The sequence below is a fragment of the Cervus elaphus genome, chromosome 25 (assembly GCF_910594005.1).
Source record: "Cervus elaphus chromosome 25, mCerEla1.1, whole genome shotgun sequence".
NCBI classification, from domain to species: domain Eukaryota; kingdom Metazoa; phylum Chordata; class Mammalia; order Artiodactyla; family Cervidae; genus Cervus; species Cervus elaphus.
Window position 1 is genome coordinate 6,344,579 of NC_057839.1, and position 26,895 is coordinate 6,371,473.

The following is a 26,895-nucleotide window of genomic DNA, read 5'->3' on the forward strand; positions in this document are numbered from 1 at the left end:
GGGAATGGAAAATCATCTGAGTCAGGGGTAGGGACAGGGAAGTTGGAGCAGTCTAGAAATCTCTCCAGATTTGTCCCAGAGTCCCTCCGATCTCTTCCTGGGTGGATCTGCTCAGCCTCTATCCCCTATTCTCTTGACTTCTGTGTCTCTTTTCGAAACTTCACAGAGTGGAAAGCATGAGGTGCTGGGCTCTGCAAGTCTCCTTCTACACAGATAAGGTTCTCTGTTGATCCCCAAAAGGCATTTAAAATACATAACCAGGAATCATAATTTTAGAAATGGTCAAGTTCTATTTTATGGATGGGAGGCTGAGGACTAGAGGGGTGAAGTGGCTTGCCCAAGGTGATGCACACTGCAAATTCTCATTTCATTATACCAAGGTAGAGGGAGTCCTCCAAATCCAGAACCAGAGACTCATCTTCCAGACATGATGGGTGGGCTGACCCATTTTATTTGACTTTCTTGGGTCGTTCATGTTAAGAATCTTCTCTGGTCCAGGAGCGTGGCTGAGGCACAGCTCAGGATCAAGTCCCTGGCAGCCAGCAGCCCCAGACAGAACTGAGAATTCCCACAGACACCCGGAACCTGGCCAGAGCCCCACCCAGGGGAGGAGCTGTGAGAGGCTCCACCCAGCCGTCTGCCGGCCGGTCCTGCAGCTTCCTCTTTCCCACAGAGAGAGCCACTCCATCAGAGAGTGGTTGTGTGTCTGCATCCCAGGGGTCAGGGCTGACAATGGGAAGAATCCCAGGGACCCGGAAGACTATGCCCTACTTGAAAGCCCAGCCTGAAGACCTGAAGGACCGGTCCTAACAGAGTAAGGAAACTGGTAAGGAAGCTGCTGGCCCCGCTGCGTGCTTGGAGCGAGCAAAGGGAAGGGGAGCCAAACCTAAGCCCGGCAGGGACCCAGGGAAGGGGGCTGGGCTGGGATTTGCAGAGCACCTCCTTTGTACGAGGTCTCACCCTTGTCTTACAAACTATTCCTTTTATTAATACAGTGGAACTAAACTTCAGGGAGAAGTTAAACAATCTTAGAGAAAGCAGAATCGAGATTAGAGCACCTTTGGGCCGATCCTAGAGCCACAGGTCTTCCTCTCGTGTTGCCGCCCAGGACACACATCGCACAAGCCCAGCTTCTGTGATTTTCTCAAGGTGGACCTGTGGCGATAATGTCTCTCCTCACCTCAGCCTAATGCAGGTGCCCCAACTGCTTTCCAACAAATGGCTCTATCTATGCAGAAGTGACAGGGGAGCAGTGCCCATGGAGGAAGGAGGCTAACATGACAAATTTAAGTTCACAGTGTCTGTGTGATGGCGATTCTGGGAATGGGAGTGGAAACCAGCACATACTGCATGGAATTACTTCTGCTTCATGGGGTCGCGAAGGGTCTGACACGGCTTAGCAACTAAACAACAACTGCTTCTCAGAGCCCACCTATAAAAAGGTGGCATCAGTCACCTAGGTGACCCTGAAGTCCTGTGTCTGACACTGTTCTCCCTGAGTGCCCTCGGAATGACACGACAGTCAGCTCACACCCTGGGTGTATTAGAAAGAGCTTGAGCGTTGGATTCCTGTAGTCATGGTGGAGTCACCAAAGTCCCTGTGGAAGATGCAGAAGGTAGAGGAGAATGAAAGCAAGTGCTTGTTGAGTGCTTTCTATTCCCTTTTGTTAGATGAGAAAACCAATGCTCTGAGAGGTTAACAACTCAGGGGTGTCTGAATCCAAAGTTCGAGTTCTACCAGTAGAAGTTGGATCTTGGCAGACACCCCTCTGAGGAGGGTAAGAGTGCACAGGCTGCCCCTACTCAGGAGTGGATCTGAGTGCATGGGTACCACGTTCCCGACAGATGTAGGAGGCTAGGTGGCTCCAGCCAGAGTCCCCACGTATTGTGACCGCAGGACAATCCCTTGAGCACTGCCCCCTGGTGACGCCGTTCCCAGTGTCTGTGTCAGCACTGATGGCCCAAGCCTCCAATCAGGCGGGTGGGTACCCGGACCATCACGTAAGGGCGCTGCCTCTGCCACAGGGGACAGAGGCCCAGCTACACTTGCCACTGAGGCCGTGCTCTGGGTGCAGTACTCTACCCCAGAGATGGGCTTGGGACCTGAAGCCTCTCTTCCCAGATACAGCACATAGAAGAGGGGCTTGGAAGCCCTGGGTTCAAATCACAGGCACTTAATGGCCATGTGATCTCAGTCAAAACCTTTCACTGATCTGAGAGTCAACTCTCGAAATTAACACCTACTGGGTCCGTTGGTCATGAGAATTAAATGAGATTAATTATCAAGAGTGGCACCTAGCAAGCATTTGGAGGGCTTTCTCCTTTTTTCTTCCCTTATAAACTGAGACATTCTCAGCACTGTAAGCAGAGCAAACAGAGTGAGATGGGATCACACTTCTAAGTGTAGCCTGGGTACAGCTTCTCAGAGAATGGACTCTTTGGAGCAGATTCAGAGGCCCAGGGCCCAGACATCCTCTCTTCCTAACTTAGGGCTGACCACAGGAAACACATGATTCCACCGGAGCCTTGGAGCTGAAGACTGGATTGAGGGTGGTACCTTATGAGAGCAGGGAGAGCTGAGGAGTGTCCCAGACGAGAATGGCACTAATCCAGGCCAGACAAGGAGGAAGCTGTCAGTGGCCATGGGCTCCAGGGAGAGGCTCAGTGCAAGAAGTAGCAGGGTGAGCATAAACGAGACTCCATCTGTCCCCACCATCTGGAGGGCCCCTGGCCTCCTTCATTCACCTGGCAAATGCACACACATCCTCCAAGAACCCAATGACCCTGTCTATGACTTCCATCCTAGCACTGTCTCACCATCCCCCATGGAGCTCACCACGCACTTCCTTTGTATTCCTTCCTTGAATCCGTTTACCTTGGCCCCTGTCACAGGACAGTCACCGGGAGCTCCGGTCTCTTTCGCTGCTCACACTCCTCTCTCCCCAGCAGACCGCAGCTCGTGGGGGGCCTCACATGAGTCTGATTCACAGAAGGATCTCGTTAAGCCTTTGGAAAATTGAATGAAGGGATAGAAGGCATGGTAGTGCTCCCTGGACCTTCTTAAACATGACGCTGGGATTAAGAGGAAGGACAGGGCTGGGGAGATGCGCTAAAGGGAGAAGGTGTGATTACGAGCATCGGTGGATCGATGATGGTGATTTCATGGCTGGTATTGTTGATGTATGAGCAGGAAAAGGCTGAGGTGGGGAAATATGACAGAATGAAGATTTATAGGCGTTTACACATGTGCAAAGATGTTCATCAGTGATTTTGTAATAGTAGAAGATTCAGAAATAACTTAGTAACCATATAGGACATGTGTTATATAAACATTAGTACATTAATCTTATGAAATATATCTTGTTGCCATCACAAAGAATAAGGTGGCTCTCTAGGAGTGACATGGAAAGCTCCCACTGACGTTGGGAAAGAGTAGGTGTCATGGTACAGTGATTAAAAGTACTTATAGATCAAATATACTTCAACTTTTTAAAGAAATATGAAAGTGAAATAACTATAAAAAAACATAAAACGCTAAAAAAAAAAGTGCTTGGCTCAGCTTGCCTGGATTCAGTTCTGCTCTTCATGTGCTATATAACCTTGGTATTTTCTTATCATCTCCAAGCCTCAGTTTCTTCATTTGTAAGATGACAATGGTAGTAACTACCTCAAAAAGTTGTTGTGAGGATTGAAGAGGTTCTTGGCATAGTAAAAGCATGCATTCAATATTTAATAAAGATTTGCTTTTATTATTAAGTGAAAATGTATGTAGCAAAAACTGTATGCCATCATTCCAGTTTTGCTTTTAAACTTTTTCTTCATGCAAAGATATATATGCACATAAAAATATAGTGGATGTGTGGATAAAACAACCGTTAACAATGGTTATCTCAGATGTATGAGACTAGAGAAGTGAGGGAGGGCTTTACACTGTTTTTTTAAGAGAGTTTATTTTTTCAGAACTTTTAAGTTCACAGCAAAACTGAGCTCCATACACATACACAGCCTCTTCCACCATCAACATCTCCCACCCGAGTGGTACATGTGTCAAATCAGTACACCTACAACGACACATCACTGAGATTTTCACGTGTGACTGTATACATCTCTAGTTCATTTCCATTTCTAGAATAAACACGTGTTTGTTTTGTAAGTAATGTTAATTAATGGCTGACTTGCACCCTAAGCCCCAGAATGGCAAGACTCCAGAAAGTGACCTTGTTCACAGAAACTACCAAAGAGGTCAAATCTGGGGCTGCCTGGGAAGGAGACCTGAGCCCCGTCCCCGCCCTGAGGCCCTCCACTGCTGTCAGCAGCCTGACGGCTTGCAGGCTCACCCGCCTGGGTGCCGGCTTCTGCCAGAGACATCTGACAGCAGTCCCCAAACCGAGGCGGCCGGCCCCCAGGCCGGGCCTCCCCGACAGCCTGCACGCACACAGTGCTCACCCGCCGGCTAAGCAGCTTCAAAGCCCCAGGGAGCAGGCCCAGCGGGCGGACAGCCGCCAGGGGGACTGGGTCTTGAGACTGCCAGCCCTGTCTGCGAAGCCTCCTCTGACATTCACTGGCACAGTGAGCTCTATATTCCCATTGCAATACAGGGATAAACCTGCCCATCTCACAAGGCCATTGTGAGCACAGATGAGGAGACTCTGTGGGAAAGTATCTAACATGTTTCTTGGCACATGGAGGTCCTTGGGAAGTTCTCATTTCCTGCTTAACAGGCCTAGACCCTCTGATATACGGCATGGTAGGAGGGGAGTGTGTGGTTGGGATGTCCTCCCGGAAAATCAGGACAAGGACAGGGTGAGCACTGTCCTGAGGCTGTCCACACATGCACCTCAGGATGCACCAGCTACATTTCTGCTCCGGAGAACCGCTCTCTAAACAAGTCCTCAGCCTTTATTTGAAATGTGATCCTCCAATGAAATTGAGCGAGTTGAAGCGATGTGGCTGAATCTAGAGCCTGTCATACAGAGTGAAGTAAGTCAGAAGGAGAAAAACAAACATCATATATGGAATCTAGAGGAATGGTACTGATGAAGCTATTTGCAGGGCAGGAATGGAGGCCCAGATGCAGAGAATGGACTTGCTGATACAGTGTGGGGGGAGTAGGGCAGGGGATGAGTTGAGAGAGTAGCATGGATGTGTGTACACTATCATATGTATAATAGCTAGTGGGAAACTGCTGTATCACGCAGGGAGCTCAGTCTGGTGCTCTGTCATGACCTAGAGGGGTGGGATCGGGGTGTGGTGGCCGGGAGCCTCAAGAAGGAGGGGATATATGTGTACATGTGGCTGATTCATGATGTTGTACAGGAGGAACGAATAACATTGTGAAGGAATTATATTCCAATTTTAAAAAGTGAAAAAAAAAATCAATGTGATCTTCCAAAACGAAGGCATTCCCGGATGACATGCAGTGAGGAGGAGCTGCATGTGGGTGTGGGAAGAGGCTGCTCCCCACGGAGGCGGAGAATATGCGGTGCCTGACCCCCCAGGAGAGAAAAGCTGGGCTGGGAGGAGGTGCGCTCTTGGGGTTGTCTGCCTCCCACCTGCCCCATCTGTCTCCCCAGGTCGTTTCTCCTTCAGCCTCGCGCTACACATGCAGCTCTCAGCATGAGGCACAGCCTCCAACTGGCCCTCGTGTGTCTGAGTCTCCTCTCCGCACGGTGAGCTCTGCCGCCCCACAGCGGCCTTGGTCTGAATTGCTCTGCGTTTTGCACACGGTGGGAGGGGTGGCAGTCCTTTCTACTTAGCAAGGACAAGACAAGGCCTCGTGCCTTCACCCCTCTGACGTACCAGGACTATACATTTTCTTGCCATTTTTTTTCTATCCGGAGAAGTCAAGCTTCCAAAATGGTCAGAGATGGATAAATCCCTTTTGTTTTGGGGGAAAGTTTTGAGTGTTTCCAAATTACCACGACATTATGATACATGGCAAATGCATAATAAAGTGGGTGAGATAGAGATATGTTTAATTCAGCAGTTGAAAATTAGAGGGTTCTCTTTGGAAGAGTCACTACTGGTACATGAGTACAACCACACGCATGTGCGTGCTTGCATGCTCTGTTGTGTCTGACTCTTTGCAACCCATGGACTGCATGCAGCCCTCCAGGCTCCTCTGTCCATGGAATTTTCCAGGCAAGAATACTGGGGTGGGTTTCCATTTCCTACTCCAGAGGATCTTCCTGACCCAGGGATCAAACCTGTGTCTCCTGCGTCTTCTGCATTGGCAGACAGAATCTTTACCACCGAGCCACCTGGAAGCCCATATAACCACACACATGCATGAAAACACAAGCTCAAGTTTCAAGTTTGTACGTACGCATGTTGATCCACACGTCAGCACACGCGTGCACTGAAACCTGTTCTCTTCTGCAGGGTGTGCGTCCAGGGGAATCAGCTTAACATCGAGGTCAGCAGAAGCGACAAACTGTCCCTGCCTGGCTTTGAGAATCTCACAGCAGGATATAACAAGTTTCTCAGGCCCAATTTTGGCGGTAGGTCGTCCTTTTTGCCCAGGACATCAATTCAAAAGGAACAGGATCAGAGTTAATATGCAGACGAGGGTTTCAGGAGACTGTAGTTGGCTGCTTTTTCTGATCTAACATTGGTAGTGATGGATACAAACAGCTGCCCATGGTTTTTCATGCTCTCATGCTGGGAGAAAGCACTTTCTCTGGTCTCTCCACCTGCACGATATAGAAATCCTCCTCCCCAGGGAGGTTACTAGAGCCTCCTCACTACCCCACACCCACTGTCTGCCTTCTACCCACACTTCTGGTATCATTACTTGAGAAACCCACTATGTCTCACCAGGACTGTTCCACCTGTTCCTCACACCTCAGCCTGCCCCCTCAAGACTAACCCTCCACTTTGCCATTGGGATGACCCACCTGGGCCCTTTGCTGCTCAGAATTCTTCCTGCTCCCCAGTCTCTCCAGCCTAAAGTCCAGAGCCCTTTGCATGGCACACCCAGCACTTCCCAGCCCCACCTCTATCTGTCTGTCAACCTCATCTCCCCAGCTTCTCCCCGCTCTGCCCTTATACAAATGTGCCCCCAGACCTCCTTGGCCTCTCTAGTCTCCATGGTTCTTGCTGAGATTATTTATCTGCCAAGAAGAGCTTGTTCCAATTTGACTCCTGGTAAAATGCCAGTTTTCCTTCATGTCTCAGATCAAAGGCTTCCTCTTCTGAGCAGCCCACACAGATTCCTCCAGGCCTCATGCCCTTTCTTCACACTTTGTTTTGAACATATTTCTAAATCATAGCTGTTACCGGCTGATACTGTCCCTGGCTTTATGTCTGTCTCGGCTCTAGGCTGACATCCCTTGCAGAAATCCTGCTTTATTTATTTCACTAGCCCCAGTGGTATCTCAGTGCTCAACAGGTAGCAAGTTATCAATTAATATATCTTGAACCGTGAGGCAAGGATGGAAAGAATGAGGCCACCACCTACCTCCTTCCCACAGGGTCTCAGCCTCTCGTTTGTAAAATGCAAGACTGAACAACGTGTTACTAATGTCTTGTCACCTTGAGTAGTAGAAAGAGCCTTGGAGTTGAATAAACCTGAGTTTGGCTCCTGGCTCAACTGCTGGGCAAGCATCTTAGCTTTCTGTAACTGGGGGGCATATCATCTACCTCACAGGGAGGATTGAGTGAAGTGTGTAAATATATCGTCAGGATGCCATCTATTTTAATCCCTTTGCCTTCCTGCTCCTCCCTTCAGTTGATATTAATAAAATTCTCTGGTCAGATCTAGGATTAGTGGGTTAGTCCAGGTCCCCTGAGGAGCAAACAATGAGAGGGGATTATCCTTGCAAGATATTTATTGGGGCCACATCTATGACAAAATATGGGGCAGGGAAAGGAGGAAGCTGGAGAGTTGTCAGACTGCAATGCAGGGAAGAAGGGAGGGAGGGAAGAAAGGCTGGTGGAGGTGCCTTAGACCACAGTGCAGTTCTAAGCATGTTCGGGAAGTCCACCACGAAGTCCTTGAGCGGAAGTTCCCATCAGAGGAGTCTCCCATCTCTGTGCCTCCCAGGAGCAGGCCTGCCTTAGTATTCCTAACACGTCCAGGCCCCAATGGGATGCAGCCCATGGGAAGTGTGGCCTCTGAACAAGTGTGGTGAAAGGTTTCAGAGCACAGCAGCTGGGGCCACTCACCCCCTTCTGATGGAGATCTGAGAGACCCAACCTCACGGCCACACATTTAGGATTTGAGGTCCTTATGTTAAGGGACCTTGGGGGCTTCCACCTCCCCTTGTTTTCCCAGGACCAACTGAATGCTAATGACAAGCCCAGGAGTGTGCACACCTGGTTAGATTTGCTGAACAATTTCTCTGCCTCCCAAATGCCAAACAACTGGGCCAGAACACTGCCCTTCTTGTTGCTGGCTCGTGGACCCACAGGGTGCAGAGTCCCTGGGTAATGTACCCATTCTGAGCCTGAGGTGGCCCTCAGGGATTGAGGCCGAGACCCACCTGGGGTGGAAATGGGGTAAGGGGTCCTCAGTCAAAAGGAGGGGAAGGCACACCCCCACCCCTTGTCACGAGCCTTTGGCACGCTGCCTCCTGACAGAACCTACATGTATGAGGCAGCCTCCAGGCCCATGGAGGGGCTGCAGTTCCCTGGAGTAATGTCTGTCCACCTAGATCTAGGACCCTAAGGTCCCTGAGTGGCCAGATCTCCGTAGGGCTTTTCAGGGACTGAGCTTGGCGGCACGGGTCTGCAAGCCTCTGCCAGGACCTGCTCTTGACCTGCTTCCTAGGAGAAAGCTGCCCTCTGGTGGCTCTGCTCACTTTTCTAACTCACAGGGAAGAAAGAACAAACTCTGGTCCATAAAAAAGCTGGGACTAGACTACCTAGAAACAAACTAAACACACAAAAACCCACAGTGAGCCTGAAGCACTTGTACGTTTTCGGTTCTCCACCTTCCTCGGGGATGGTAACCAGTGCTGACCCACGGCCTGCTGTGTGCCGAGCACTTGCCTTCCCACCCCACCCTGATGATCAACGTTAGTAGCTCTATTTTAGAGATGAGAAACTGTAGAACAGAGAGGTTTAGCAATTTGTTCAAAGTCACACTGCTGTGATGTGGCCACTCTGACCCTAAGCTTCTCTTCTTGATGCTGCACCTTGCTGCTATGAGGGGCAGAGAGCCACTTAGCACCTTAACTCCTTCAGTACCTTCCAGGGTCTGCCCTGAAAGATCTACCCCTTTCCCACCAAGTATTCAGTTAATTATATTGTTTAATTATACTGTTTAAAGCCAGTATAAACTTTAAAACTCCAATTCCAAGTTCTTAACCTATATCCTGAGGCTTGATTTCCTTCAGTTAATAATTAGGCTGCTCTCTGATTCCTCCCAGTGTGATGTGTTGAAGCATTTTGAATTCCGCCGCTCCTTTTCCTAGTTAATGTGTTGTCACCGTTTCCAGAGGTACCCCCAGTTATTATCCCAAGTGAATGCTTTCCACCTATTAACCTGGTGAGGAAAGTTGTTTCTTTTCCAGAATTAGCTAAGATCATGGAAGAGAGGGATAAGGGAAGGGAAATGCTATTTACCAAGTGCCTGGTATCACATGATAGAAACCATGCTGGGGGCTTTTTACACATAATTATTTCTGAGCACTTTCTATATGCCCAGCTAGGCAGCCACTTCCTGTATATTCTGTCTCGTCACCACCCTGCAAAGAAGCTATCACACACCTTCTCTCATTTACCCTTCTCTGTGACGCTCTGATGTCATTTAGTATTATTCAAGCCTGCGGGTGAGAAGGCTGCAGCTCTGAAAGGTCTGCTAACTTCCCGGATCAGACTCACATCTTCCTGACTCCTGGACTTCTGTTCCACATCTCTAGTCTCAGGGGGAGTAAACATTCCTGGCCTGGCCACTGAGAATGGTGGCTCCCATTCTTCTTCACTTCTTCTTACTTCACTCGAGAGGTAAGACAGGCACCCTCAGAAGTCAGGCCCATCTGTCCAGACTCCAGGATTGAGGCCCAGCATCTGTACACCAGACCAAATGGGGATGGTTCTGCAGTTCTAAATAGTTTAAGGTTCCTGGAGAGCAAAGGAAGAGGAGAAAGATGTCAGGAAGTGAGTGGAAGCTCAACCATGAGCAGTCTTGAATGCCATCTGGTGGTAAATTTACTTGGTTGAGGGGGGAAAATATATTTGTGTACAAATTCCCAAATCTCTATTACATTTCTAAATAAATGAGTCCCTGGCAAGCACCATAGGAAAAAGTCCTCCAAGTAAGAAGTAGCAAATACCATTCCATGCCTTAAAATAAACACTAATGAATATAGTGTGGTCTCGCTTTCGGGTGTTTAGCTAAGTGTATATGTGTGCATTGTTTTTTCATACAAAAGGGAGGCACACCCTCTATCGTCATTTCTCCTGCGAGGGGGAGGATAGAAATTAATCTTTTATTTATAAGCTTCTAAACTGTTTAAAATTTTGCAGTAGGTCATTGTTACTTTTTAAATTTCCTATACATTTATTTCTTATGTGCATGCTTGCCAAGCTGCGTCACTCATGCCTGACTCTTTGTGACCGCATCTGACTCTTTGCAATCCCATGGACTGTAGCCCACCAGGCTCCTCTGTTGATGAGATTTTCCGGGCAAGAATACTGGAATGGGTTGCCTTTCCCTTCTCCAGGGGATCTTCCCGACCCAGGGACGGAACCTGCGTCTCTCGTGTCTCCTGCATTGCAAATTCGCTACCACTAGCGCCACCTGGGAAGCCCATATGTTTCTTATGTATATTTTTAAATTAATTATTAATATATATAACTATATATTTTTTAACTGTGCTAATGTTAGCAGATCTGTTTCTATTTCTATGTAAGGCTTTCTGTTTTTTCTTCATCTTAGGAGAACCTGTTCAGATAGCACTGACTCTGGACATTGCAAGTATTTCCAGTATCTCAGAGAGCAACATGGTAAGTGTGCTTCCCCCGCCTTCCACCTGCTCAGCCCCCTTCCTGTGTTCTCTGAGGATACCCATTCCAGCTCAAAACAGAACAGAGACCTACTTGGAATGGCAGGAGCTGGAGACCTATCCTGAAACTCAAGACAGTGGAAGATGCTTGTAAAACAAATCTCTGAGTATCAGAGGGAAACTGGATTCAAAGTCTAGGAGGGGAGAAATGGGGGAGTGGGTGTGCTGGGTGAGGGATAGGAATGGGGAAAAATAAAACTGCAGGGAGGAAGCCTGAATATCACAGGGTTCCTCACAGAGCAGGAAACAAAACCAGTAGTCACATAACTTCTTTCAACCATCCTCTCACTTAAGAGAACGCATCTTAGACAAGGTGACGCTACAGGCACTTTGCTGTGAGTCCACTGTAGGCTGCAGGGAAACTGGACAGCCTGAGCACTTCGCTCACCAAAGCCTTGGAAAACTTCGTGTGGCCTTTGTGATCAAGGGAAAGTTAGTTCAGGCCCTGAACATGCTCCTAAGGGGCTCCCTTTGGGCAGTGGGCATTATTATCCAGAATAAATAAGGTGCTTTGTTCTCTTATTGCTACAGGCCACCACCTCAAGGCAAGCTTCATTCACCCCTGTCTTCTGTGACATGCGCTCTTGACCTCAGTGGAGGTGGGGAGGGAAGTAAGATTTTACCCTTTTCCTTGCATTTTCTGAGCTTTCTCCTTCCATCCACTTCCTCTCCCTGGCTGCCCCTCAGGACTACACAGCCACCATATACCTCAGACAGCGCTGGACAGACCAGCGGCTGGTGTTCGAAGGCAACAAGAGCTTCACTCTGGATGCACGCCTAGTGGAGTTCCTCTGGGTGCCAGACACTTACATCGTGGAGTCCAAAAAGTCCTTCCTCCACGAAGTCACCGTGGGAAACAGACTCATCCGCCTCTTCTCCAATGGCACAGTCCTGTATGCCCTCAGGTAACCGGGCACCTGTGACCTCAGAGTTGGAGGGGAAAGAGCGGGGAGGAAAGGCAAAGGATGTTCTGACCAGTCTTCAAATAACCACCTCCCCTTCTCATGGGCCTGCCTTCTTAGATCCTTGTCCCCAGAGCAGAAGGGCTCTCTCTCAGTCCAGTTGGGCTCAACAAGTCTCTTCTGAGAATGCGTGCTCCGTGCCAGGCCTGTGCTGGATGCTGAGGCCATGGAGCTGAATCAGATGTTGTCCTGGCACATATACATAAGCAAGGAAGTCAGGGCACTAGGGGCCCGAGGCGGGAGTGGGACAGTGGTTTGTGGTGATGTTAGAGGAGGCTTTTGCAGGACTCTAAGCTGAGGCTTAAAGAGTAAAAGGCAGTTAGCTAGGAAGAGGGAAGGGGAACAGCAAACGCAAACAGAGAGGTGATACAAAGAACTTCCTTTTCATGGGCGCAACGGGGCAGTTGGTGGCTACAGAATACATCTCTACTTAGGTGAGCCCTTCTTGTACAGACAGAAAAATCAAAGTACAGTCCTCCAAAGCCTTACCACCTGTAGTCATGGGTTCCACTTTGCCCCTTCTTCAAATCCCCAAGGCCAAAACTTCCTCCCACCCAAGTGTTCATCGAGTTGTTGTTTGGCGACAATAGGAAAGATGCCCCTAAGGTGCTCCCTGGAGCAGCCTACAGGCAGAGGATTCACCACTGCCTCCGCCAGGGCTAGACCATGACTGCAAACCTATCGCTGCTAGAGGCCTTCAGTAGAAGGCTAGGGACCAGCTATTCATGAAAGTGAAAGTTGCTCAGTTGTGTCCAGCCCCATGGACTATACAGTTTATGGAATTCTCCAGGCCAGAATACTGGAGTGTGCATCTTTTCCTTTCTCGAGGGGACCTTCCCAACCCAGGGATTAAACTCAGGTCTCCTGCAGTGCAGGCATATTCTTTACCAGCTGAGCCACAAAGGTCAGCCAAAACCCCAACACCTCTTTCAAAAAGTCCATCCAGTAGACCTCTCCCTTGACCCTAACCCCAGTTAATACTAAGGTGCCCATTCCTTGCATTCCTGAAGCACGTGTGAGTGTGCATGTGCATGTGTGTGTGTGTGTCTGTATTATGGCACATAGCAGTGTCTTGTACAAGGATAACAAATAATGGATGAGGCTTAATAGCCTGGCTCTAGAGTCAGACAGATTTAGGACAAGTTCCTGCTCTCTGACCTTAGATAAGTTATTGACTCTCAGAGCCCAGAATAAACTGGATGTAGAAGCATCTCAAAAAAGCCAATGAATGATTCTGTTTTGTGATATTGTTGCAAGTTTGTCTCTGAATTGCCAACATTCTAACTTTCTGCACTCTGGACTCGCTTTAACCAAGTCTCCTGGGTGTTGCTTAGTGCAGAAAAACTCAGGACTGCTTTGAATGTAGGCACCAAGTCACACATTCACTCTAAGAGTCAAGGTGAAAGTTCTCTTGGAGTGGCCCTTAAGAGGGAGTGTATACTTTCTATAGCATCCTTATAACACTCTCTATGAATCCATTTTTCCTTTCTTAGAATCACAACAACTGTTGCATGTAACATGGACCTGTCTAAATACCCCATGGACACACAGACATGCAAGTTGCAACTAGAGAGCTGTGAGTATACGTCATGCGGGCCCCTTAGATGAGTTTCTGGGGTGACTTAGATCTGTGTATGTGTGAGGAGTGTCCTATTCATAGTAGACTTTCTCTTCTTGATGTTGATGACAATGGGTTCATCCCTTCTGGGTATATGTCCAGAGAGATTTAGAGATTTTAAAAAATAAACCTTTCAACGTTATGTCTTTGGGAGAGGACCACTGTGCATTGGCACCAAGTGTTTCCCCCTAAAAGTAGACAGGACAGCAAAGCAAACAGGAGTCAGTAGGACTAGGAAGGAGTCTCAGGAACTGTCAAGTCATGGAAGCCAGGAAGAGCACAGCAGAAGTAGGAAACGGCAGATCCACAAAACGATCATTGCCATTTACTGCAAGACTGCTTTAAACTTCCAAAATAAATTATTCGATATATATAAAGCTTAGTAGCATAATGTCAGTAAGTGAACATCTAAACTGCATCCTGGGGATTTGCTTATGATGAAGAATGAGGATTTGCTCTAAGTTGATGGGTGTCAAATGAATTCCTGGCACTGTGAGTGATCCTGTGGTTCCTTGGTAAACCACTCCGAAATGCCCACCATGGGGAGGTTGCACCTGTGACACAAATCCTAGGAAGAAAACGCCACAGATAGCGATTGTTAAGGCGTCAAGGCACGGCTTGCACAAGGAGGAAAAACTACAGTCAGGCTCTGGAAACCACTGGGTACTTCGTGCATGAGGACACTAGTGGCCAACATTCAAGAAACAGAACCATTATGAGACAACAGTCATTTTTCAGAGGTAGACATTTAATTAAAGACTCAGGCAGGCAGATTAATTACCTTATTGATTAAATGCATGAAAAGCCTTCCTGAAGCAATGCAGCTATTTGGGGGCAGACTAAAACTTGAGGTTATCAAAAAGAGAGCTCATTTTCAGCCCCACGTACAAAAAGCAATTGCCCCCCATGGGTGGCTGTGCTCATCTCAAATCTCAGGAGTGAGATTCTCCTGGAAACTCCAGCACTCTGCTTGCACAAATATTGTCCCCAGTGAGCAGAGGAAGCTTTCACTGAATCTGGGTTCAGAAACCTCACCAAGGGTTTTTTCCTGAATGCCATCCCTAGGAAAGAATTGATACTATTCCACAATTGTCCATATCCACTCAGGGACAGAGCAATGAGAAGGTGAGCATTTACCAGTCACTTTGCCCACAAAAGTCCATATAGTCAAAGCTATGGTTTTTCTGGTAGTTATGTACAGATATGAGAGTTGGACCATAAAAAAGGCTGAGTGCTGAAAAATCGATGCTTTCAAATTGTGGTGCTGGAGGAGACTCTTGAGAGTCCCTTGGACATCAAGGAGATCAAACCAGTCAATCCTAAAGGAAATCATCCCTGAATATTCATCAGAAGGACTGATGCTAAAGCTGAAGCTTCAGTATTTTGGCCGCCTGATGCAAAGAGCCAACTCACTGGAAAAGACCCTGATGCTGGGAAAGACTGAGGGCAGGAGGAGAAGGGGGCGACAGAGGATGAGATGGTTGGATGGCATCACTGACTCAATGGACATGAGTTTGAGCAAACTCCAGGAGATGGTGAAGGACAGGGAAGCCTGGCGTGCTGCAGTCCATGGGGTCACAAAGAGTAGAACACAACTTAGTGACTAGACAACAACCCCGCCATCAATTATAAAAGCAAAGTATCTAAGTAGATGCTTGTACAACTTACTTTTTTAGATACTTTTTCCCTTTGGGATTCCAGACAAAATGATACAAGCAGTACAAGTTGCTCCACTTGTCTCCACCTTTCAGCTGTTATGAATGATTGTGCTTTGAACATTTTTGTACAAGTCCTTTTATGGACATGATTTGATTTCTCTTGGATAGATACTTAGGACTAAAACGCTGGGTCAAATTTATGTTTAATTTTTCAAGAAACTGTCAAATTGTTTTCCAAAGTGGTTGCACCATTTTATATTTCCACCAGCAACATTCAACTTCTCCACACTCTCACCATCTATTATTGTCTACCTTTTTATTTCAGCCATTCTGGTGGATGTGAACTGGTATCTTACTGTGCTTTTGATTTGTGTTTCCCTTATGACAAATGATTTTGAGAATCTTTTTATGTGCTTATTAACCACTCATCTATCTTCTCAAAGGTATTATCTGAGGATTAAATGAGATGATAATGTTGCAAAGCACTTAGAAAGGTAACTGCTTACTAAGTGATAGATATTATCATCATCATCCATGGGCTTTGGTATTAAACTTCCTTGAGGTCAAATACTGGTTTGTTTCTCATTTGCTTTGCTATCCTGAGAAAGTTATGCAGTCTCTCTGAATCTGATAATTTTCATGTATAAAAGGGGCAAAACATTACAGTTCCTTAGTTCTAAGGCACAGCATTTATTGAATAGTAACACTGCAGAAAAATGTAAGCTCTAAGCTCTACTTAATGTATATCAACTGTAAGATCCATTTCAATTTCATAAAATGTAAAAAAAAGCTTTAAATAATGAAGAAATATATAGCTCTACTTTGCAAGCTTGTGAGAATCTTAGAGACATAATATGTAAAGGACTTAATGTAAATGTTTAATAAAAGGTAGCTATTATTACTGTCATCACTATTAGTAAAACTGCTTTGAGGTTTATCAAATACTTATGTTTGCAGACATCAATAAAGTGGCTGACTGAAAGTTTTTTGGTTTTTTTTGGTTGCATTATGCCAATATGAAAATATGAACAGACCAAATGTCCCTGAGAATCCCCTCCAAAGTGTTAGACTGTCCTGAAAGGCAATGTCTACTATAGATCTTTGTGAGTTCACAGATATGTGTTCAAAAATATTATTTAAATAATGATAGAGGCCATTTCTAGGTACTTATCATCTACTGGGTGTACACAGTGCTTAGCGCAGAGCTGGTTCTCACTGGTGGTGAAAAGCCCTAGCAGGTCAGCCCATTCTGGGTACACACTGAGATTACACTGGAGAAATCACGCCAGGTTTTGCATGGGACCATCCTTAGACTTAGCACCACCGAGATGGGGCTTCTGCTGTCTCTCCATCACAGCGTTGTCCAGACCAGACCACTCTGCCACCTTCTTGCACTGATCAGGGCACTCTTTCCCTTGGCAGGGGGCTACGATGGAAACGACGTCGAGTTCAGCTGGCTGAGAGGGAACGACTCTGTGCGGGGACTGGAAAACCTGCGACTTGCTCAGTACACCATACAACAATATTTCACCTCAGTTACCAGGTCACAGCAGGAAACAGGTAACTCGTAGGACAATTTGCACAAGAGCAATATAGCCTAGTTGTATTCTGAGTCAGAAATATCATCTCTTTTTCACTTTGGCCCCTTCTGGACCCAAGACCCCCTCTGTGATATGCCAAGTGTGTTGGCTTGGCACTTTTACCTGCTTTACACCCACTACTGAAATGGTCCCCAAGAGGCTCACAGTCTAGTGAAGCAGGTATCATGGAAACCAGCAGTGATGCTTGCGGAATACTGTGACAGACAAAGGCACAGGATAAGGCTCGTGGTTGGGGGCATAGCACTCCCATAAATGCCATGCTATACAAACACAATCTCTTTCATTGAAACTATAGTGACAGTTCATTATTAACTATGTTTTGGTGAACAATGGATGGTTTAATGCAAATATAGCTAAGTTAAACATCCCACAGGGAATGCCAGGTGAGTAGGGTTGATCTCTTATCCCTTGTTCACCCTATCAGGAAATTACACACGACTGGTCTTGCAATTTGAGCTTCAGAGGAATGTCCTGTATTTCATTTTGGAAACCTATGTTCCTTCCACTTTCTTGGTGGTGTTATCCTGGGTCTCGTTTTGGATCTCCCTTGATTCAGTTCCTGCAAGAACCTGCATTGGTAAGTAGTTCCAACGGGAGATTTCTAAGAACTGGGTTATTAGGTCTTTTTTTTTTTTAACTTTCTGCCATTCTTTTATTTGATATTCATAGGATAGTTCTAGGAGCTGGTTTCTTGAGAGAGAGAAAGAGAGAGAGACTATGTTAGGAACAGTGTATTTTTAAACTTTGTTTTACAGTAACAGATAAGGAAGAATGGTGATTAGATGGACTATTATCAGTTATTTTGTTTACTGAACACCTCCCTCCAGGGAGAAGACAGAAGGAAACTAAAATTTAAAGTCGTATCACTCATACCTGTATAAATGGGCAAATCAACTCTTTTCCAGAAGGCCACAGACTTTTCAGAATGAGCTCTGCTCCATTCCTGAGTCCTGTCCCCACTTTGCCAGCTCTTGAATGGAGACAGTTTGCCAGGCGGTGATGGCAGGTGTGCTGACCACTGACACGGGCACACTGCTCACTTCTTCCCTAGGAGTGACCACCGTATTGTCAATGACCACACTGATGATTGGGTCCCGTACCTCTCTCCCGAACACCAACTGCTTCATAAAGGCCATCGATGTGTACCTGGGAATATGCTTTAGCTTCGTGTTTGGGGCCCTCCTGGAATATGCAGTTGCCCACTACAGCTCCTTACAGCAGATGGCAGCCAAAGATCGGGTAAGAATTTGGGGACTCTGTATATAATTCATCACCTGTGCCATATACTGGTCTGTCGACCAGTTTCTGGTTCCTGACCCCCAGGGATTCACTTTGCATCAGTGATTCTCATCCTTGTTCAATTGGGGGAATCTGACAGTCATGACACCTTTTTAAAAAGACTATTCTTTTTGCCAATGAGATATTAATATGACACCTTTTTAAAAAGACTATTCTTTTGCCAATGAGATATTAATATTTTCTAGCAGAAAATAACTGTTTTATCTGTATGCAACATAAAATCACAGCCACGAGAACAAGCATCCATGAAAAACCTAGGATCAAATCAAACATGAGCAGCTGCTTATAAGTTCCAGATTAATATGTATTTACTATTTATTCTTTTGTTGCCTTCTTGTTTTCTTAAATTATATAAGTAATGGTTTACAGAAAAATGTATGGAAAAATTAAACTGTGGTAAATTTCATGATTAGCATATTTTTCTGCTAACAGGGAAGGACTCATTATCTGGCTTAGCAGTGAAACACCATGGTTCATCTCTCAGAATAACAATAATAACGATTATTATCAATTGAGCATGTATGTGCCAGACATAGTCACAAGCTCTTTGCAAATATTATGCCATTTAAAATGCTCGTGGTCATCATGTCGTGGTCATGTGCTCAGTCACGTTCGAGTCTTTGTGGCCCCATGGACTGTATGTAGCCCACCAGGCTGCTCTGCCCGTGGGATTCTCCAGGCAAGGACACTGCAGTGGGGTGCCATGTTCTACTCCAGGGGATCTTCCTGACCCCACATCTCCCGCATTGGCAGGCAGATTCTTTACCATCTGTAGAACCCTGTTAAAAATGCTCATAACAACTCAGTAAGGCTATCCCTATTTTTACACTTGTGGGTTCTGAGTATGGGAAGATAAGTAATTTATTCAAGAGGACAAGGACAGGAAAAGGCAGAGCTGAGATTTGAACCTAAATCTGCTTGGCTCCAAAGTCTGACACATCTGTTATTCCCACTTGCAGTGGGCAATGGACCATGCCCTTAACTATTATTCTCTGCAGGCTTATGGAACCCTGGGATTTTTTGGAAGCTCAGTTTGATAGACATTGGCATACTAAAGCTCCTGCTAACAGGCCAAAAAAAAAAAAAAAAAAAATGATAGGGATCCAGTGCAGAAGAGCTGCCCACCTTCAGCAAAGGGTCAGGACTGTACAAGGTTTAATGGGGAGAAAAGGAGGATTCAGAATAGCCCAGAGATCCAGTTGACTTTTCTCTTGTGCTTGACTATTGTAAACAGTGTTTCACACAGTCATATTACTCAAGTACTAAAGGCAAATGATCATATGTGCCAGCCAAAGAATACGTATTTCATTTATTTTACTCCCTGTAGGCTTTCTTTTTTAAAAAATTAATTTATTTTTTTAATTAAATTTATTTTTTACATTGAAGTAGAGTTGATTTACAATGTTATATGAGTTTGAGGTGTACAGCATAATGATTATTTTTATATATAATACTCCATTAAAAGTTATTACAAAATAATGGCTGCTATTGCCTGTTCTATACAATTTACCCTTGCTGCTTATATATTTTATACATAGTAGTTTAAATCATTCAATTCCATACCCCTATCTTGCCCCTTCTCTTTTCTCTTTCCCCTCTCATAATCACCAGTTTGTTTTCTATATCTGTGAGTCTGTTTCTGTTTTGCTAGTTGTATTCATTTGTTTTATTTTTTTTGATTTCACATATAAGTGATATCATACAGTCTTTGTCTTTCTGACTTACTTCACGAGGCATAATATTCTCTAGATCCATCCACATTACTGCAAATGACAAAATTTCATTCACATTTATGGTTGGCTAATATTTCATTATATATATACATATATATGTATCTCACATATTCTTTATCCATTGGTCAATTGAGGTACACTTGGGTTGCTCCCATATCTTGGCTATTGTAAACGGTGCATCTCTGAACATTGGAGTGCATGTATCTTTTTGAATTAGTACTTTCATTTTTATCTGGATATATACCCAGGAGTGCAATTGCTAGATCTTATGGTAACCTATTTTCAGTGTTTTGATGAACCTCCATATTGTTTTTCATAGTGACTGCACCAACTTACATTCCCAACAGTGTACAAGGATCCCCTTTTCTCCATGTCCTAACCAGTATTTATTTGTAGACTCTTTGATAGCAGCCATTCTGACAGATACAAGGTGATATCTTATTGTTGTTTTGATCTTCATTTTTCTAATAATTAGATATGTCAAGTATCATTTGCCTGTTAGTCATTCTGTATGTCTTCTTTGGAAAAATGTCTCTTTAGCTCCTCTGACCATTTTTTTGATAGGGTTATTTCTTTTTTTGATATTCAGCTGTATGACCTGTTTATATATTTTGATATTAACCTCTTGCTGTTCATGTCATTTGTAAATATTATGTCTCATTCAGTAAGTTGTCACTTCATTTTATTAATGGTTTCCTTAGCTGTGCAAAACTTTTAAGTTAAATTAGGCCCCATTTGTTTAATTTTTGCTTTTGTTTCTTTTTGTCTTGTTAGACTGATCCAAAAAAATATTGCTATGATTTATGTCAGAGTATTCTCCCTATGTTCTCTTCTAGGGTTCTTAGGATTTCAGGTCTTACATTTAAATCTTTAATCCATTTTGAGTTTATTTTTGTATAAAATTAAATTTTATACAAATTTTAAAATTGAATTTAATTTTAAATTTTAATTAATTTAATTTTAAATTTTAAATAAAATTTTTCTAATTTTATTCTTATAAATATAGCTGTCCAGTTTTCCCAACAGTACTTATTGAAGTGACTCTTTTCTCCATTATATATTCTCATCTCCTTTGTCATAGATTAATTGACTATAAAGTGGATTTATTCCTGGGCTCTCTATTCTATTCTATTGAGTTGTATGTCTGTTTTGTGCAGTACCATGCTGTTTTGATTACTGTATGTTTCCATCTTTGTTTTGTGTTACAGACTTTGTTTGATGTCTATTTTGTTTGATATGAGTATTGCTCCCCTGGCTTTTTTATCACTTCTGTTTGCACAAAATATCTTCTTCCGTCCCCTCACTTTCAGTCTTTGTGTGCATTTAACTTTTTTGTAGGCAGCATATAGGTGGGTCTTGTTTTTTAATCCTATCACTCACCCTGTCTCTTGTTTGAAGCATTTAGTCTATTGACATTTAAAGTAACTATTCCCTTCCATCGAGGCTTACACAAAACATTAAGCAGAGTTCCCTGTGCTCTAAAGTAGATTCTTGGTGGTTATCCATTTTAAATATAGCAGTGTATCTAGGAGGGAGCTCAATGAATTGGGAAGAATGGATACATGTATATGTATGGCTGAGTCCCTTTACTGTACCCAAAACTATCACAATATTGTTAATTGGCTATACTCCAATACAAAATAAAAAGTTTAATAAAAAATAAAATAACTACTGACAGTTATGTACCTACTGCCATGTTATTACTCATTTCAGTTTTTTTTTTTGGTTCTTCTCAGTTCATTTCCTTTGTTTCTTTTCTTATGGTTGATGATTTTCTTTAATAACATTCTTACGTTCCTTTCTTTTTAGTTTTTGTGTATCTGTGGTAGGTTTTTGACTTGTGGTATCTACTTGTTTTAAACTGGTAGTAATTTAAGTTCAAACACATTGTAAATGAGCTATATTTTTTACTCCTTTCTCCTACACTTTGTGTTGTTGATGTCATATTTTACATCTCATGTGTCCTTCAACTGTTTTTTGCAGTTATAGTTGTTTTTACAATTTTTTTGTCTTTTAATCTTCACACTGGCTTATTTAAGTGGTTGAGCCTCAATTCTTACTGTACGTTTGCCTTTTCTAGTAAAGGGATATAGGATTATCCCTTTTCTATAGATTCTTTCTTCTTTTCCACTTAGAGAAAATCCTTTAACATTTCTTCTAGGGTAAGTTTATTATTGATGAATTGTCTTAGTTTTTGTTTGTCTGAGTTCTTTATCTCTTCTCCAATTCTAGATGGTAATCTAGGATAACCTGGGTTGCAGGTTTTACCCTTTAGAGCATTGAATGTATTATGTCACACTCTTCTGGCCTGCAGAGTTTCTGCAGAAAAATCAGCTGACAGATTTATGTGGGATCCCTTGTATATGATTCTGTATTTTTCTCTTGTCTTTAGAATTCTCTCTTTATTGTTAACACCTGGCATTTTAATTATGTCTTGGTATGAATTTGTTTGAGTTCATCTGGCTTGGGGCCCTCTGTGTTTCCTGTACCTAGATATTTGGTCCTTGTTTGGGTCTGGGAAGTTTTTAGTCATAATTTCATCAAATACATTTTCTATCCCCTTCTCTTTCTGGGACCCCTATAATGTGAACATTGATTCACTTGATATTATCCCAGAGCTGTTCTCATTTTTAAACTGTTCTCATTTTTTTTTAATTTGTTTTTCTTTTTGCTCTTCTGATTAGGTGGTTTCCATTATTCTATCTTCTAGATCATTTATGCATTCTTCTGTATCACTTAGTCTGCTTCATTCCTTCTAGTGTGTTTTATTTCAGTATTAAATTCTTCATTTCTTTTCTTTTGGCCACACTGTGCGGTTTGTGGGATCTCATTCCCTGACCAGGGAACTCAGGCCCTCGACAGTGAAAGTGTGGAGTCCTAACCACTGGACACCAGGGAATTCCTAAGATTGGGCCTTTTTAAAAATATTTTTTAGTTCCTTGTTAAAATTCTCACCATGTTCATCTATTCTTTTCCCCAATTCAGTTAACATTCTTAATAATGTTTTGAATTCTTTATCAGATATTGTTTATTTCTGTTTCATTATTTATTTTTTCAGAGGATTTCTTTTGCTCTTTCAACTGAGATCAGTTCCTTTGACTTTTCATTTTGCTTAAATTTCTCTGCCTCTACGAGTTTAGATGAAACAGCTACCTATGGTGGCCTTGCATAGGCCTCATGTGGATATGTCCCTATACAGAGTGCTTCTGCGGGAAAGCTAAACTTGTGGAAGCTAGTCGTGTCTTTCCTCAGCATGTGCTGGCAGCTGTCACCTTGGTGGAAGGTGGGACTGGAGATGGAGGGGCTAGGACCAGAGCCTGGTGTGAGGTGTGACTTCCTTTCTGCCCGGTCACCCTCCTCACCCTATTAGGGTGGGATCTGATCCCAAGTTGCTGGAGCAGAAGCCCTGAGGATTGGACCCATGCAGGCTCTATCCCTTTTAAATGTATGCTTTTCCCCCTGCCAGCCCCAGGGAGGTGCTGAAGAAAGGGAGGCCTATAGCTGGGCAGGCTGCAGAGAGAGGCCCGCCTTCTCTCTGATGTACTCTCTGGGCAGGTACCAGCAATTGCTGCCTTTGCTCTGCTCGGGTGCAGCCTCGGGTCCAGGTCCTCTTTTCCTTCGTAGCTGATCACTCCTCCAGCCTCTGCCACCCCAGCCCTGTTGTGAAGTCGCACCACAGGGCAAGCGGGACCCGTGTAGACGCTCTGTGTGGACTGGGGGCGGTCAGCCGTTGTCAGAGGCCCGGGCTGCTTTTGATGTGCTGCTGGGATAGGAGTCAACGAGGGCCGCCGCCACCCCGCCCAGGCTCTGCCCTGGGGCCAGGCTGCCTCTGCGTTCCATAGCTGAGTTTTCTTTCCAGTCCACGTGCTATGTTGTTCCAGCTATGGTGGAGAATGGCAACTCCATGGGATTGCAAGAACCATCATTATTTCTGTTTGTGTGGCAAAAACCTTAAGACACTGCTGATTTCTATTAACTACCATAACCAGTTACTCCCTTCTCCCTGGAATAGCACGAAATCGCCAAACACCTACTAAATGCTTTACATAATTTATATCATTTAATCTTCCCATCACTCTCAAGAGGTAGGTATTAATGTTATCAACATTTTGCAGGCAAGGAAATCAAGTTCTAAAGGAATTGAGTTGACTAAAATGTCACAATAGTGAAAGACAGAATGGGATCTGAAACCAGGTCAGTTATCTTCAAACTGACCTGAGCAATTAACATTTAGCACCCTAGAGAAAGAAATGGCAACCCACTCCAGTATTCTTGACTGGGAAATTCTATGGACAAAGCAGCCTGGTGGGCTACAGTCCTTGGGGTCACAAAGAGTTGGACACAACTGAGCACACAGACACACACACACACACACACACACACACTCAGCTCTGCACATCTAGGATGGGCAATGGTTATTCTCCCCATTATACAAGCTGACGACTTAAAGACAGGGGCCTATAAGCAGGATATCAGGACTGCCAAGTCTTGCTTACGAGCCAGTATATAAGGCACTCAGTACTGCTCTCTCCCAAACCTAATTATTCAGTATTAAGACCTCTACGTATATGAATTGTTGTTGCTTAGTCACTCAGTCGTGTCTGATTCTTTGCAACCACATGGACTATAGCCCTCTAGGTTACTCTGTTCATGGGATTTCCCAGGCAAGAATACTGGAATGGGTTGCCATTTCCATCTCTAGGAGATCTTCCTGACCCAGGGATCGAACCCACCTCTCCTGCATTGGCAGGTGTATTCTTTTACCACTGAGCCACCAGGGAAGCCCCACGTATATAAATACCCACGTACTTATTTTGCTAAGTCGTCTATCAAACTAACCACCGTGTTTATGAACTAGGGGAAAGCAAAGGAAGTGGAAGAAGTCAACATTACTAACATCATCAACAGCTCCATCTCCAGCTTTAAACGGAAGATCAGTTTTGCCAGCATTGAAATTTCCGGAGATAACGTTGACTACAGCAACTTGACAATGAAAACCAGTGACAAGTTCAAGTTTGTCTTCCGAGATAAGTTGGGCAGGATTGTTGATTATTTCACAATTCAAAACCCTAGTAATGTTGATCGATATTCCAAACTACTATTTCCTTTGATTTTTATGCTAGCCAATGTATTTTACTGGGCATACTATATGTATTTTTGAGAAGATGTTGAACTGTTTGCAAGCCAAAGATCATCAATAAAGCAATGTAATAAGGTAAACGATAGTCTAAGCCAAGTGTGCACCCTAACCTAATGGCGCCACAGTGACTAAGATAACATTTGAGCGCTTCTCCTCAAAGAGTGGGTCACCCAACCATTATCTAAGCTGTGCAGAGGTCCTAGCACTACATCTTTTAATAGAAATATCTACCCATTTATTTTTTATTTTTATGAAGGACATCCCTATGGAGCCCAAGATTACAAGCCCTCTCAGGACTGACTGCCCAGTGGCTCCCTGGTCTGCATTTAACTCATACGAAAAAGGAACGGAAGCTATTACATGTATTGAGTCAAGTGGCAGAGGTTGTTTCTAAATTAATCACACATGCTATTTACTAAATCTCTACAGTGCTTAAAAAATACATTGTTGCTTAGTTGGGGAGTAACATTTTCTAGTTTTTAGTTTTGATTAAAATGTGGGTTTAAGTAAATTAACTGAAGGTCAGTGCAGTAAATACCAAGATGAGTTTTTAATATAGTATCTATTGCCACAACAGAACTGTCTGCATATTCCAATAAGTCCTACCATTGAAAATCAAATGTAAGTGAAGGAAAATTTAGTGGACCAATAATGTTAAACATAAATCTCTCCTTTTTTAAAGATATAATGGATTCCCCAAACTGGGAGAGCTCTGGGGCTTCATTCTCCCATTTGACATGTCTTATCATTTTACTATTATGTGCATGCCAGTACTAAACAATGCTGAAGCCATTTCCCCACATCATGGGAAAAATGGAGGAACTTTTAAAAAACTTATTCTAAGAGTCTTTATACAGACATGAAGCCTTGCAGAATCAAGTCCAATTCTATCTGCTGCTTCAACGCTGAGCAACAATTTGCCAGCAGTGGATCCCCGGCATCCTTCCATGAGGAGCCTTTATCCCTATGCTCTTATGACAAGGAAGGATTCTTATTATAATAGATAATGAGCTACATCACCCAGAAACAAGTGGCTTGCTCAGACACCTGATCTTTCTGGCTGGACTACTTTGAGTGGCTCATCCTGCCTCAGTAGGAGAATTTTGATCCTGGGTCCAGAGCTTTCTGAGTAACAGTCAGTAACTTGTCACAGAACAAGGTGCTGCAGGTGAGCTATCTTTTCCAAGCCCAGCCGCTCTCACCCTAACAAAAGAAGCACCGTAGGTGCGTCCCTGCCTCCTGGCCTAACTCAGCCAACAGTACCATAAATGGTAATTTCTGAGTGTGCCATGATAAAGGCTTTGGTTCAGGTTCAATCTTTTAAAAGAATCTTGCCATCTTTAATTCTCTAGCTTCCCTGTCTAATAAATGTACCCTTTTACTCTTCCTTTCAGAAACGAACCATGGCTTTGGAAGATCATCTCTCTCCTATCCCCGTACTATAGGCTGTCCTTCTTCCCCCCTTTATGATATTGCTAACAATTTAGTTTCTATGGGTTTGATCAACTGAGCTTTTTAAACGAAATGTTTCTGATGGGAATGGAAGAATTAAAGAGGTGGATGCAACTGTATGGTTCAATAATATTTGTGATTCTTTTTAATAAAGATTGAAAGGAAATATCTGTTTTGAAACTCCAGTCAAGCATTATATTTTTAAAAAAGGTATGAAGATGTGAAACTGTGAAATAAATATATCATATTAGCTACACACCAAGTCAAGTGGTCATCTATAGAATATGTTTAAGATCCCATTTGGAAAAGTTGTTCATCATAATACAAACTCAGTGGACTCACAGTCTTCCATCCTCATATTCCCTTCAACCTAGACCATACACATATATATTCATACACACACACACACACACCCCTACTGTT

At 44.0% G+C, this 26,895-nt stretch overlaps 1 protein-coding gene across 2 annotated transcripts; it reads left to right on the forward strand.

Moving 5' to 3' along the window:
- The first annotated feature begins 688 nt into the window (after window positions 1-688).
- Window positions 689-26,657, forward strand: LOC122683620 (gamma-aminobutyric acid type A receptor subunit pi). 2 transcript variants are annotated; one of them, XM_043887364.1, is made up of 12 exons: window positions 689-826; window positions 5,574-5,669; window positions 6,382-6,500; window positions 10,883-10,950; window positions 11,697-11,914; window positions 13,465-13,547; window positions 16,670-16,807; window positions 17,273-17,425; window positions 17,900-18,087; window positions 24,739-24,911; window positions 25,277-25,403; window positions 26,415-26,657. In XM_043887364.1, exons 2-12 carry the CDS (start codon window positions 5,617-5,619, stop codon window positions 26,463-26,465), a joined length of 1,371 nt encoding a protein of 456 aa, XP_043743299.1. In that variant the 5' UTR covers window positions 689-826; window positions 5,574-5,616; the 3' UTR covers window positions 26,466-26,657. The 2 variants fall into 2 exon arrangements, with proteins under 2 accessions (XP_043743299.1, XP_043743300.1); XM_043887365.1 differs by lacking the exon at window positions 25,277-25,403.
- The last annotated feature ends 238 nt before the right edge of the window (window positions 26,658-26,895 follow it).